The sequence below is a fragment of the Balaenoptera ricei genome, chromosome 15 (assembly GCF_028023285.1).
Source record: "Balaenoptera ricei isolate mBalRic1 chromosome 15, mBalRic1.hap2, whole genome shotgun sequence".
Lineage (NCBI taxonomy): Eukaryota > Metazoa > Chordata > Mammalia > Artiodactyla > Balaenopteridae > Balaenoptera > Balaenoptera ricei.
Window position 1 is genome coordinate 69,394,670 of NC_082653.1, and position 12,956 is coordinate 69,407,625.

Sequence of the window (12,956 nt, forward strand, 5' to 3'; positions counted from 1 at the left end):
GTGCGCCACAACTACTGAGCCTGCGCTCTAAAGCCCACGTGCCACAACTACTGAAGCCCGTCCGCCTAGAGCCCGTGCTCCGCAACAAGAGAAGCCACCGCAATGAGAAGCCCGTGCACCGCAAAGGAGAGTAGCCCCCGCTCGCCGCAACTAGAGAAAGCCCGCGTGCAGCAACGAAGACCCAACTCAGCCAAATACAAATAAATAAAAAATAAATTTATAAAAAAAAAAAAAAAACTAAAAATAGAATTACCATATGATCCAGCATTCCCACTACTGGGCATATACCCAGAGAAAACCACAATTCAAAAAGACACATGCACCCCAATGTTCACGGTGTGTCCTGAAACATCTAAAAAACACAGGTTAGAGAGCATAGGGCACTTCCACTCATGGGCGTATAAATTGGGAAAACTAAAAATCAGCAAGACACAGGCACCCCAAAGTTTAGGGCTGCTCTGTTGACAACATTGCAGCACTATTCACAATAGCCAGGTCATGGAAGTAACCTAAATGCCCATCGACAGACTAATGGATAAAGAAGATGTGTATATATTCCATATATACAATGGAATATTACTCAGCCATAAAAAGGAACGAAATTGGGTCATTTGTTGAGACATGGATGGATCTAGAGACTGTCATACAGAGTGAAGTAAGTCAGAAAGAGAAAAACAAATATTGTATATTAACGCATATATGTGGAACCTAGAAAAATGGTACAGATGAACTGGTTTGCAGGGCAGAAGTTGAGACACAGATGTAGAGAACAAACGTATGGACACCAAGGGGGGAAAGCGGGTGGGGGGGGTGATGAATTGGGCAATTGGGATTGACATGTATACACTGATGTGTATAAAATTGATGACTAATAAGGACCTGCTGTATAAAAACAAAAATGTGATCAAAAAAAAAAAAAGAAAGCACATGCTATATGAAGCAGGGCCAAGATTAGGGTGAGGCACCTTATGTTCAAAATTTAAGGAAGCACTCACTCCCAGGATTGTGCAAATGAAGGGTCGGCATCTGAAAGTAAGAGCTTCCAGGCTTCCCTGGTGGCTCAGTGGTTAAAAATCCACCTGCCAATGCAGGGGACATGGGTTCGAGCCCTGGTCCAGGAAGATCCCACATGCCGCGGAGCAGCTAAGCCTGTGCGCCACAACTACTGAAGCCCGCGTGACTAGAGTCCATGCTCTGCAACAAGAGAAGCCACCTCAATGAGAAGCCTGTGCACTGCAGCGAAGAGTAGGCCCCGCTCGCCGCAACTAGATAAAGCCCGTGTGCAGCAAGGAAGATGCAACACAGCCAAAGATAAATAAATAAAATAAATAAATGTATTAAAAAAAAAAAAAGAAAAGAAGAAAGTAAGAGCTTCCTTAAAGCATGTACCCTACATGCCTCACTTGCCTCATTCTTGTTCCAGTCCTGATATGAGCATTTCCCTTGTGAAAATTAATAAAGAGGAACCTCAGCTACTATGGAGAACAGTATGAATGTTCCTTAAAAAACTAAAAATAGAGCTACCATATGATCCAGCAATCCCACTCCTGGGCATCTATCTGGAGAAAACTGTAATTCAAAAAGATACGTGCACCCTAATGTTCACTGCAGCACTGTTTACAATAGCCACGACATGGAAGTAACCTAAATGTCCATTGATGGATGAGTGGCTAAAGATGTGGTACATATATATACAATGGAATATTACTCAGCCATAAAAAAGAATGAAATCATGTCTTTTGCAGCAACATGGATGAACCTAGAGATTGTCATACTGAGTGAAGTAAGTCTGACAGAGAAAGACAAATATCATATGATATCACTTATATGTGGAATCTAAAAAAAAATGGTACAAATGAACTTATTTACGAAATGGAAATAGAGTCACAGATGTAGAAAACAAACTTATGGTTACCAAAGGGAAAAGGGGGGGAGGGATAAATTGGGAGATTGGGATGGACATATACACACAACTATATGTAGAATAGATAACTAATAAGAACCTACTGTATAGCACAGGGAACTCTATTCCATACTCTGTAATGACCTGTATGGGAAAAGAATCTAAAAAAGAGTGGATATATGTAAACGTATAACTGATTCACTTTGCTGTACAGCAGAAACTAACACAACATTGTATACGCCAATACAAATAAATAAATAATAGAAACCTATTACAATGGAGTCAGGAGACCAAAGGGGGAGCTCTCATGCAAGTACCATTCCACATCAATACAGATCCCAACAGGAAGACACTTACCTTGCATCCCCTGCAGGAAGTGACACTACTTTACTACCACCAGCAGGAGGAAGAAAGATCTCCTTGCCTGGCAACAGGTCAGCCAATGAGAGACTGTCACAACTCAGCCAATGGAAAACCACTATACTTCAAGCCCCCAGCTTCCTCCAGTGGACACAACAGCCCCTCCCGACTTCCCCTTCTTCTATAAAAGAGTTTCCCCTCCTTTGCTTTACTAGACTTGCATGTGGTTCACCATAGTTGCATGTCCCAAATTTCATTTCTTTGCTGTTCCCAAATAAACTTGTTTTGCTGGTAAAATAAGTGGCTATTTTCTTGTTTTAGGTTAACACCATCATCACAGAATGTTCTATCAATTAGATTAGAATTTTAGAAAAGTGGAACCAAGAGAGATTTGGAATTAGAGAAAATCCACTTGGAAGAGCTGTAGCTTGCTTAGTCCATGAGCAGCATGTCCCGGCTGTAGGTGAGTCATTCTCAACCCTGACTGCCCATTAGAATCACCTGATAAGTTTTTAAAATCCTGGTGCCTGGGCCCTACCTGAAGCAATTAAGTCTAAGTCTCTAGGAACGGGGCTTCTTAAGCTCCCAGGTGATTCCAGTGTGTGGCCTGGACTGAGAGTCCCTGCTGTGAGTGCAGAAGAATCCAAGTTCCAGCCAGTGAACCTGGGGTAGGGGGAGAGGGGGTGATTCCCTGCTGGCTTTTTTAAGTGGAAAAAGTAGAAAAGGAGCTTTAATTACTCTGTGGAAACAAGGGATTAAGTTGATAAAGAAAGATTTGGAGTGTGAAAAATGTGAAGTAGTGGCATGTCTAAGGATTTTATGTCACAAGCGGTGCACGGTTTGGACTTTGTTTAGTATGTTAAACACTCGGGGGCCTGACTGGACCCTATAACTGAACACCATTGAGATGATAATTAACCCAGAGAGGCTCCTAGGCCCAGTGGAGTGTGGCCTTGAGGTTAATTTATTAACTTCCTTTCTGACATTTTTCAGCAGCTTCTGGGGCCAATGCCAAAGAGATATTTGGAAAGGGCTCTTGTTAAATCCAGTGGTCATTTTCCATTGGTTCCAGATGAACAGCTGGGAGAAGTTTTCATGACTGAAGTCATGAGCATTATCTCCTCTGATAAGTGATCAAAACAACAGCACTCTTTGCTGTCCACAGTCTGGTTGGCAAACTAACTCCAGCTGAAGGAGAACAAACTATGGAAGAGATATTTGAATTCTAAGTGCCACCAACCATCACCCTCATTCCAGGCCAGCTCCAACACACAGATACACACACACACACACACACACACACACACACACACACATCTAAAGAGGATTCGTTTTATGCACTAAGACCTGGGTAGTGCAAGCCCCAGGGTGTTGGGGGTGGTGTGTGTGTGTGTGTGTGTGTGTGTGTATGTGTGTGTGTATTTTAGTGTGAAGCTGAGAGAGGTGAGAAGCTCTAGCATCCTCATGGTGTTTGTCTCTTCTCTTTGGATTCTTATTTATGGGTTCCAATCTTGGTTCATTTCTCTTTGATCCCAGGTCACTGTGGGGTAGGAAAAGGTCCAAGCCTTCTTCTAGGTAGAGAACCAAGGGGGTTTCAGAGTGGGATGGGGGAAAAGGAAGATTGAAGTTGTTTATTTATGCTTTACCACTCAAGGCAAGTCATGCGTTCTAGGCTCATGTGCCCACCAGCCTAACTCAACAAGGGGATGACATTGGAGTCTTTGGCCACCGCTGTCATTGTAATAACAACTAATTGCCCTGGCATTTTCCTCTAGGGAGTGGCAAGGTTAATCTAGCACTGTAGGCAAGAATTTAGGTGAAGGTTTATTTCTCAGCTTTCTCTTAATCATCTCCCCAGATACAGAACCAACAGGTATCAGTGGCCTTATATGCCTTAAGCTTGGAAGGGATTGTTAAGGAAATTAAGAGTTTGGACATTTACCCCGATGCCAGCTCCCCGAAAATCTCATCCACCCCATCACCTAAACTCAAAACCTTAAGTCATCCTAGATGCCTCCCTTTCTATCAGATGCTGTGTTTTGTTTTTTGTTTGTTTGTTTGTTTGTTTTTGGGGTTTTTTGGCCATGCTGTGCAGCTTGAATGATCTTAGTTCCCTGACCAGGGATCAAACCCACGCCCTCGGCAGTGAAAGCGTGGAGTCCTAACCACTGGACTACCAGGGAATTCCCTCTACCAGATGTTTTAAAATATTTTGGTTTTTACTTCCTAAATATCTTTCCCTTCTCCATTTTTCTGCATCTCCCTTAATGCCATATTACTTCCAGCTTCATATTACTTCATTTCTCTTCTGCACTCACAATAGTCTGTTTTATTTATTCTTTGAAACATTTTTAATTGCACAAAACATGAATATATTATCATTTTTAAAAATGTAAACAATACAGATAATCAAAAATTCAAAATTTAACCATGGTAATCAGTTGGGAGTGTTTTGTATATTTTCTATGCATATCTACACAGAAGAAAATTTTTTTACTATTTTTTGTATGTTTTTTTTTAAAAACATTAAGGGTGCCATAAATGGTTTTGCTATTTCCTTCTTCCACTTAATATGTCTTGGAGATTTGCCATGTCAGTATATTCAGAACCACCTTATTTGGACTGCTACATAGTGTTCCATGGTGTGACAGGCTCCCCCTAAGATGACCTGTTTCCTTGTATTCACAGCCTGGTATAATCTCCTCGGTAGATATACCATATTTTATGTAACAGTTCCCCTTGTCATATTTTTTTAAAACTGGGATCCTGTTCAAAGCAATCACTTAAGCTTCTTCCAGAAATACTTTTTAAAACAGAAATCTAATCATGTTACTCTGCTTCAAAACTTCAGTGTGACGTAATTATGGAGACTCTAGGAAGATGACAAACTGGGTGAACATCCCCAGTCCCTCCCCTTTGCGATCTGTTTTTGCAGCAGCATAAATACCAAAATAAGAGTTCTGATGGAAACTGGACAGTGTGTGAGGCCAGGAGTTGATCTGAGAGTTCTCCTTCCTGGGATGAGAGAAAGATTTTATGGCTCCCTGAGAAGAGATGTATGATAGACTCTGGGGTTCCCTGGGATGTCCTTAGTGGGATTGCCCCAAACTAATATATAGTTGGTCTGATTTTATCTCAGTTTGAGTGATTTAAAAAAAAACCATTTGGACCCAGAGGTTTGAGAGTCTAGCCACCACCTCCTCAACCCCCTATGGAGGAAAAAGCATTTATGAGCTCATTTCCCACCAACACACAAAAAGGAAAGCTATTTTTAAATGATAAAAATTATTTACCCAAAACTAGTAGCAACTATAATATAAAGCTGAAGTCATTTCTGTCAGAATCATCATTCTTGGCATTACTTTGGAGACCTTAACTAATTTGATATACCAATTATTAATTATTATTAAATAAATAAATATTGAAAAAAGAGACAAAAATTACATTATTTTCATGTGATATAACTGTATATTTAGGAAATCTAAAGGATTCTACCAAAACTGTTTGAAGTAATTAAACTTTGGTAAGGTGAATGATAGTAGTTAAAAATACAAAAATAAAAAAAATTTTCTTCATGCCAGCAATAAACTGTAAGACATGAAACATAACCTCAATTGTGGTGAATAGAATAACATCCTCCCCCAAAGATGTCCACATACTAATCTTCAAAACGTGTGAATATGTTGCATTAAATGACAGAAGGAACATTGCAGATGTGATTAAGTTAAGGACCTGGAAATGAAGTGATTATTCAATTATCCAGGTGAGCCCAATGTAAACATGGCCCCTTATAAGAGGCAAGAAGAGTTAGGGAAGAGTAGGCGATCTGAAGATGAAAGCAGACATAGGAATGACTCAAGAGAGGGGCCATGAGCCAAGGAATGCAGGTGGCCTCTGACAGCAGGTAAAGGGAAGGAAATGGACCCCCTCCTAGAGCTTCCAGAAGGAACACAGCTCTGCTGACAGCAGATTTTATGACTTCTGATCTCCAGAACTGTAAGATAATACATTTGTGTTGTTTTAAGCCACTAAATTTGTGGTAATCTGTTACAGCAGCAATAGAAAACTAATACATCATTTATACCAGTGACAAGAATTGTAAAATGCCTATGAACAAATTATCCATAGAAAGTACATGATCTAGGGCTTCCCTGGTGGCACAGTGGTTAAGAATACGCCTGCCAATGCAGGGGCATGGGTTCGAGCCCTGGTCTGGGAAGATCCCACATGCCACAGAGCAACTAAGCCTGTGCACCACAACTACTGAGCCTGTGCTCTAGAGCCTGTGAGCCACAACTACTGAGACCGCGTGCTGCAACTAACGAAGCCCAGGCGTCTAGAGCCCGTGCTCCACAACAAGAGAAGCCACCACAATGAGAAGCCTGAGCACCGCAACAAAGAGTAGCCCCTGCTTGCTGCAACTAGAGAAAGCCCGCGCGCAGCAACGAAGACCCAACGGCAGCCAAATAAATAAATAAATAAATAAATAAAAAAGAAAGTACATGATCTACGTGAAGAGAACTAAATTCTTATTGAAGGGAATAGACCTGAATAGCTGGAGAGAAATATTACATTCCTGGGTAGGAAAACTTGGTATTGGTATCTTAAAATGTCCATCCTTCACAAACTAATATATAACTTTAAGTGAGTTGCAATCAGGATTGTCTATCTTTCACCAACTAATATATAACTTTGAGTTGTAATCAGAATTTTAGGTGGAAGACAAGGGGTGTAAGTAGCTAAAATTATTTTAAATTTTGAATGGAAAAAATAAGAATCTGAGAATAGCCAAGAAAATAAAGAAAAAGCATGAAGTGGTGGGACTTACCTTAACAGATACTAAAATTTATAAGAAAATTATTGAACGCAAAATAGCACCATACACTACATCAAAAGACAAATGGAGTTATGATAGTGTACTATAGTTACATAAGATGTTTCCCTTGGGAGAAGTGGGGTGAAGGGTACATAGGACTCTGTACCATTTCACAACTTCATGTTAGTCTCTAAATATTTCCAAATAAAAAGTTTTTTTTAAAAAATACAAATGATAATCTGGGATAAAAGGGAACCTTTGTAAAACGTACAGATAAAGATTAACAATTACTAATATTCAAAGAGCTTTTACCAAATGATTAAAAAAAAAAAAGACAACTGAATAGAAAAATAAGCAGGCAATTCACATAAGGGAATGTACAAATTGTCAATAAACATAAGATGCTCAATGTCTGTAGAAGTCAAGGAAATGCAAATTAAACCAATGCAGTCTTTTTTTTCACTCATTATATTTACCAAAATTTACAAGTGGAAGAGTGATAATGTCCAGTTCCAGCTGACAGCATCGAGGAATAGGAATTTCTACAACCTATTAGAAAAGTAATCTGGACACATCCATTAAAAGTAAAAATGCAAACATCCATTGACCCAGATATCCTGCCTTTGAGAATCTGTTTTACTGAAATGAAAGCCCCAATATACCCAGACTCATCTTGAGGAGGCATACTGCAATATTTTTGTAATTGCTGAAAACAGAAAACAACTTGTCCACCAGTAAGAGAATGGTTGAATAAATAAATGAGTTAAATCTAACTCATCTGGAGGGATGTCCATATACTGTTAAGGGAAAAAAGCAAGTTGCAGGATAAGTTGCAGCTGGCCTTCTGCAGCCCTGCGCTCTGCATTGGCAGTTTCAACCAACCTTGAACTGAAGATATTTGGGGGAAAAAAATTTCAGAAAGTTCCAAAAAGCAAAACTTGAATTTGCCTTGCACAAGCAACTATCTACATAGCATTTACATTGTATTAGGTATTATAAGTAATCTAGAGATGATTTAAAGTATATGGGAGAATGTGCATAGGTTATACGCAAATACTATGCTATTTTACGTAAGGAACTTGAACACCCTTGGATTTTGCTATCCACAGGAGCCCTAGAACAAATTCCCCCATACTAAGGGATGACTGTATATCTTTTTTGCAATCCAGGTGAGCTCAAATAAGCAAACCAACGAACCCTCAAATAGAGAAAGTTATGTCAGGATACTCTCCTGAACACTAGCCCTTGCTACCTCCCATATAGGAGAGAACCGAAATCGTGACCCTATATTTTCTTTTACATCATTTTTTAACTCTTTAAAATAAGCATGTATCATTTGAGTTCTTAAAAATCTAATAAAATTTAAAATGTTGATGTCTCCCAATTACCCTGAAAGGGCAAACTCTTCAACTTAACGTATAAGGCCTCCATGGTCTAACCCCTGCCACTTCTTTGGCGTCATCTCCCTCCATATCCCTTCCACAGTCAATGTTTCAGCCACACCAAATTACAATACACTAACTACTTAGAGTTTCTTAAATATGACATCTGTGTCTTATCTCTGAACCTCTGTACACTCCTCCTGAAAAACTATTCTTTATCTTTTCCACCTGGTGAACTCTTACTCATTCTTCAAGACCCAGCTTAAATGACCCCACCCCACTCTGTTTGTACCTCAGTGACAACATTTGTACTTTATTGCAATTGTCTGTGTCTATATGTGTGTGCATATATGTTGTGTCATCCTTCATTGTGATTGATTGGCATACAAAAAGTTTTTAATGCTTGCTGAATGAACTGAAATTAATCAAATTAGTGTTTTATAACGTCTGTGTTTTTTGACCTAACAAGAGCATCATTCAGGCTATGTTTTAATGTGTTTTTGATGGGCCAATGTGGGTACAACATTTTATAAATAGGCTAATACAGTTTGATGGAATATTTTGTCAAAAGTTGAGAGACACTTGCAATGACAATTTTCCAACAGCTAGAACTCATTTTTAATTTGGGCTAAATTCCTGAATAGGGAATAAAATAAAAAAGAAGTAATCCCACTTCTTTTTCTTTCTCTCAAAGGATGTGTAAGATCAGTCTTGGGCCTATTTGCACTTGGATCCATTCCCAGCCCTTCCTTTTCTCTCCTCTGCGTTGCAGAAGGGCTGACCCCTGAAGCCTGCATCTCCAGGCTCTTGTTCCTCCTGGCTGCCAGCTGAGCTCAGCTGATGTCCAGCCCTGGTGGGAGATTGGAGGGCAGAGAGAAGAGAGAAGCCAGGGTATTTCCACCCCCCTCTGCCTCAATCAACTCCAGCTGCTCTGTGCCTCTAAGCCTCCATGGGACACTTCTGCCCTCACTCCTCTTCCATTGGGTGATCTGGTTACCCTGGGCCCCATTTATATGGCCTCCTCCCTTTGTCTCTACAGCCTCAGATAGTAGTGACTCCTTGCTGTTGCTAATCTCTGGATTACTCCATGTACCAGTTTGCTTTTGTTCTGAAACAAACTGCTTCAAAACTTAATGGCTTTGGGGCTTCCCTGGTGGCGCAGTGGTTGAGAGTCTGCCTGCCAATGCAGGCGACACAGGTTCGAGCCCTGGTCTGGGAAGATCCCACATGCCGTGGAGCAACTAGGCCCGTGAGCCACAACTACTGAGCCTGCGCGTCTGGAGCTTGTGCTCTGCAACAAGAGAGGCCGTAAAAGTGAGAGGCCCGCGCACCGCGATGAAGAGTGGCCCCCGCTCACCGCAACTAAAGAAAGCCCTCGCACAGAAACGAAGACCCAACGCAGCCAAAAAGAAATTAAATAAATAAATAAAAAAGCTTTCATTAAAAAAAAAAAAAAAAAAAAAGTAATGGCTGGACTTCCCTGGTGGTACAGTGGTTAAGAATCCGCCTGCCAACGCAGGGGACACTGTTTGATCTCTGGTCCCAGGAGATCCCACAGCCGCGGAGCAACTAAGCCCGGGCGCCACAGCTACTGAAGCCCACATGCCTAGAGCCCGTGCTCTGCAACAAGAGAAGCCACCGCAATGAGAAGCCCGCGCACAGCAATGAAGAGTAGCCTCCGCTCGCCGCAACTAAAAAAGAAAGCCTGCGCGCAGCAACGAAGACCCAACGCAGACAAAAAAAAAAAAAAAAAGTAATGTCTAAAACAACAACCATTATTTGTAGCTCACAAAGCATGAGGTAGCAATTTAGACTGGGATCAGGTGGGCAATTCTTCCGCCGGTCTTGGCTGGGCACACTCAGCCCAAATCAGCAGGGGGCTCCACTTTGGGAACTGGCTGGCTGTCGTCTGGGGCAATGGTGGGTCCACATGCCTCTCATCATCCAACAGCCTAGCCCAGATATATTCAATTGGCAGCTAGTTCCAAGAAAGAGAAGGGAAATAGGAAAGACCTCTTGAGGCCCCAGCTTGGAACTTACACAACGTTGCTTTTTCCCAAAGCAAGTCACGAGACCTGCCTCAACTCAATACGTAAAGAAATAGACTCCATTTCTAAATGGGAGAGAAAAAAATTTCTGGCCATTTTTGAAATCAACCACACCTTACCATTACCTTCTCCATCACCTGTATAACCAAGCCCCTGCATACATTTCCTCTGTGATAAGTACTGGAAGTCATTATAGTTTCCCTAGTTAGACTTTGCGTGTATGTTTGAATGTGCTTGAAAGGTAAGGGTTAAGGAAAACAGGAAACATCTGTTCCTAATGGGCTCCCCTTGGATTCGAAGGTTTCTGTTATAAACATCACCTGCCCAGGCTTCTTTATAATTAATCAACATGACAATATAGATGAATCACAAATTCAACAGAGATGAGTTGAGTGTCTACCACGTGGCAGGCATGATGCTGGGCATGGTGGGCCACGGCAGGGGTGGGGGACGGTGCACAGAGTAAGGCGTGGTGCCTGCCTTACGGGGGCTAATATATGGATGGTGTCTGAAGAGCCAGGCACACAGCAAGTGGTACACAGGGTTTGGTAAGATGAGGAGGAGATTGTCCACTATGATGGTGATGCAGTTCATAATCTAGTGGGGGAGATAAATATTTAATGAGAGTTTTTTGGTCTGTCTCTACAACCTAGAAATTAAGCTCCGTGAAGGCTAAACTCTCCTATACTGTCACCCACCACTATATCTCCATTGCCCAACAAAAGACCAGCACCCAGTAACTGGTGAATAAATATGTATCAAGTGTAGGAGTGAAAGGTGTATACACAATGCTAACAGAGCATAGACGAGAAAGAGGTTAATTCTGAGAACAGGGCAAACAGTGCCAATGACGGGGGAAAGCTTCATAAAAACAGATGATTTCTAAAATTTATAACTGAGATAGAGTTGTCAAAATTTGGCAGCAGAGAAGGGGACTGAAAGGAAAAGCAAAGGGCCAGCATGAATAATATCAAGGAGAATTGGAGGGTGGGCTATCTCCCCTGGGGGTGACGGAGGTGCCCTCCTCCTAGTCATCCCGGTGTAATCATCAGCCATGTGCACATCCTTGGATGGAGGTCGTTGGCACTGTTTCTCTGAACTCATCTCACTGAATATTCAGAAAGTGATCTGAGGCCTGAACTGCTCAGATTTGGCAAAGGATAACTCTACCGTCCTTCAGGCTGTTGTGAAGAGTCCCCCCCAGTATAGCTGGGGGCAGCTCTGCGTGGATGGTTATAATGTGAATTTGGGCAAATTTCTCCTCCCGGTTTGGGTGTTTTTGAACATATGCCCAGAGGCTGCTGCAATAAATCCCTTTTTAGAATCTAAACAAACACACCGGGAAGGGGGGAAAAAGCCAGAGGCAATGGAAATGCCTCCCGGGGGGAGCTTGGTTGACAGGGAAGACATCTGGACCAGAGGAGGAAAGGGATCCTGGCAAGGGTCAGAGCGCTCAGTTCAAAGACCTTCACCAAGCCACCCTCTGCTTCTCCAGCAGGGAAATAAGCCAAACCACTCTTCTTTTTTTTTTCTGTCTGGGACTCTAGAGAAGGCCAAAGAAAGCTCCATACAGGACAGCTCTCTTTACCTAGGAGGAGAGCCTGCAACCCCTCCTTCTGTAGCAAATCAGACAGGACGTGAGATCATTTAGAGGAAGGGAAAATTTAGTGGTCCTTGCTGTTGTACTGGTGCTTCAAGTTCAAGGTAATTCAGAGCTTTAAGTTCTCTACCTTGGGGCTTAAACCTCAGAGTGATGCTCGACTTCTCTTCCACCTCCATGCTGCCAAACTCTGCAGTGTTCCTAACCCACCGCCCTTCAGGTTTCCTGTAGGTTGGAGGAGATTTCTGGTCTCATACCAGGAGATTGAAAATCAGAGACAGATGAAAGTGAGAGAGCTGGTGAACAGTACAGAGAAGGCAGTAAAGCAAGCATGGCCTCATTGGCCAACACTGCCCTGCCCGGAACATTGGGTAAGTTTTCTGTGGGCAGGCGGGCAGCTTCCCCAGGCAGCTCCTGGTTTATTTGTGTGTTTATTTACATGAGATGATTTCTAAAGCAGATGGTCTTCCTTTCCTCTCAGAAGAGATGGCTGCATGACTGTTATGTTTATTTCACATATAGTGCCCAGCTGATACTCACTTCCTTAGTGTTCTTGCAGAAGCAAGAAGGGGAAACCATGGCAAAGGGATACCTTGAATAGGAAATGACCTGGAAGCGAGAAAACCTCATTTATGAATTTTTTTTATGCAAGTAGAAGTAAGAAAGAGCAGATTTGTTATTGCAAGAAAACGAATAAACGACTTAAAGACCAAATGCAAGAAAATCTCCTAGGAGCTCTCTTTTTTTTTTTTAGAATAAAGAGATTAAAAACTATTCAAGGACAGATTAAGAGATATGAAAGCTAGATATTTGATATTCACAAAATGTATGTAATAGCTATTTCAGA

The 12,956-nt window shown here is 41.7% G+C and overlaps 1 protein-coding gene across 1 annotated transcript in view; it reads right to left on the bottom strand.

Moving 5' to 3' along the window:
- The window catches only part of LOC132349888 (Fanconi anemia group B protein-like), a 31,993-nt gene extending 19,705 nt beyond the window's left edge, over window positions 1-12,288 (bottom strand). The window contains 1 exon segment of the mRNA XM_059898704.1: window positions 12,240-12,288. Within this exon segment, the coding sequence (XP_059754687.1) occupies window positions 12,240-12,288 (49 nt within the window).
- Between the last annotated feature and the right edge of the window lie 668 nt (window positions 12,289-12,956).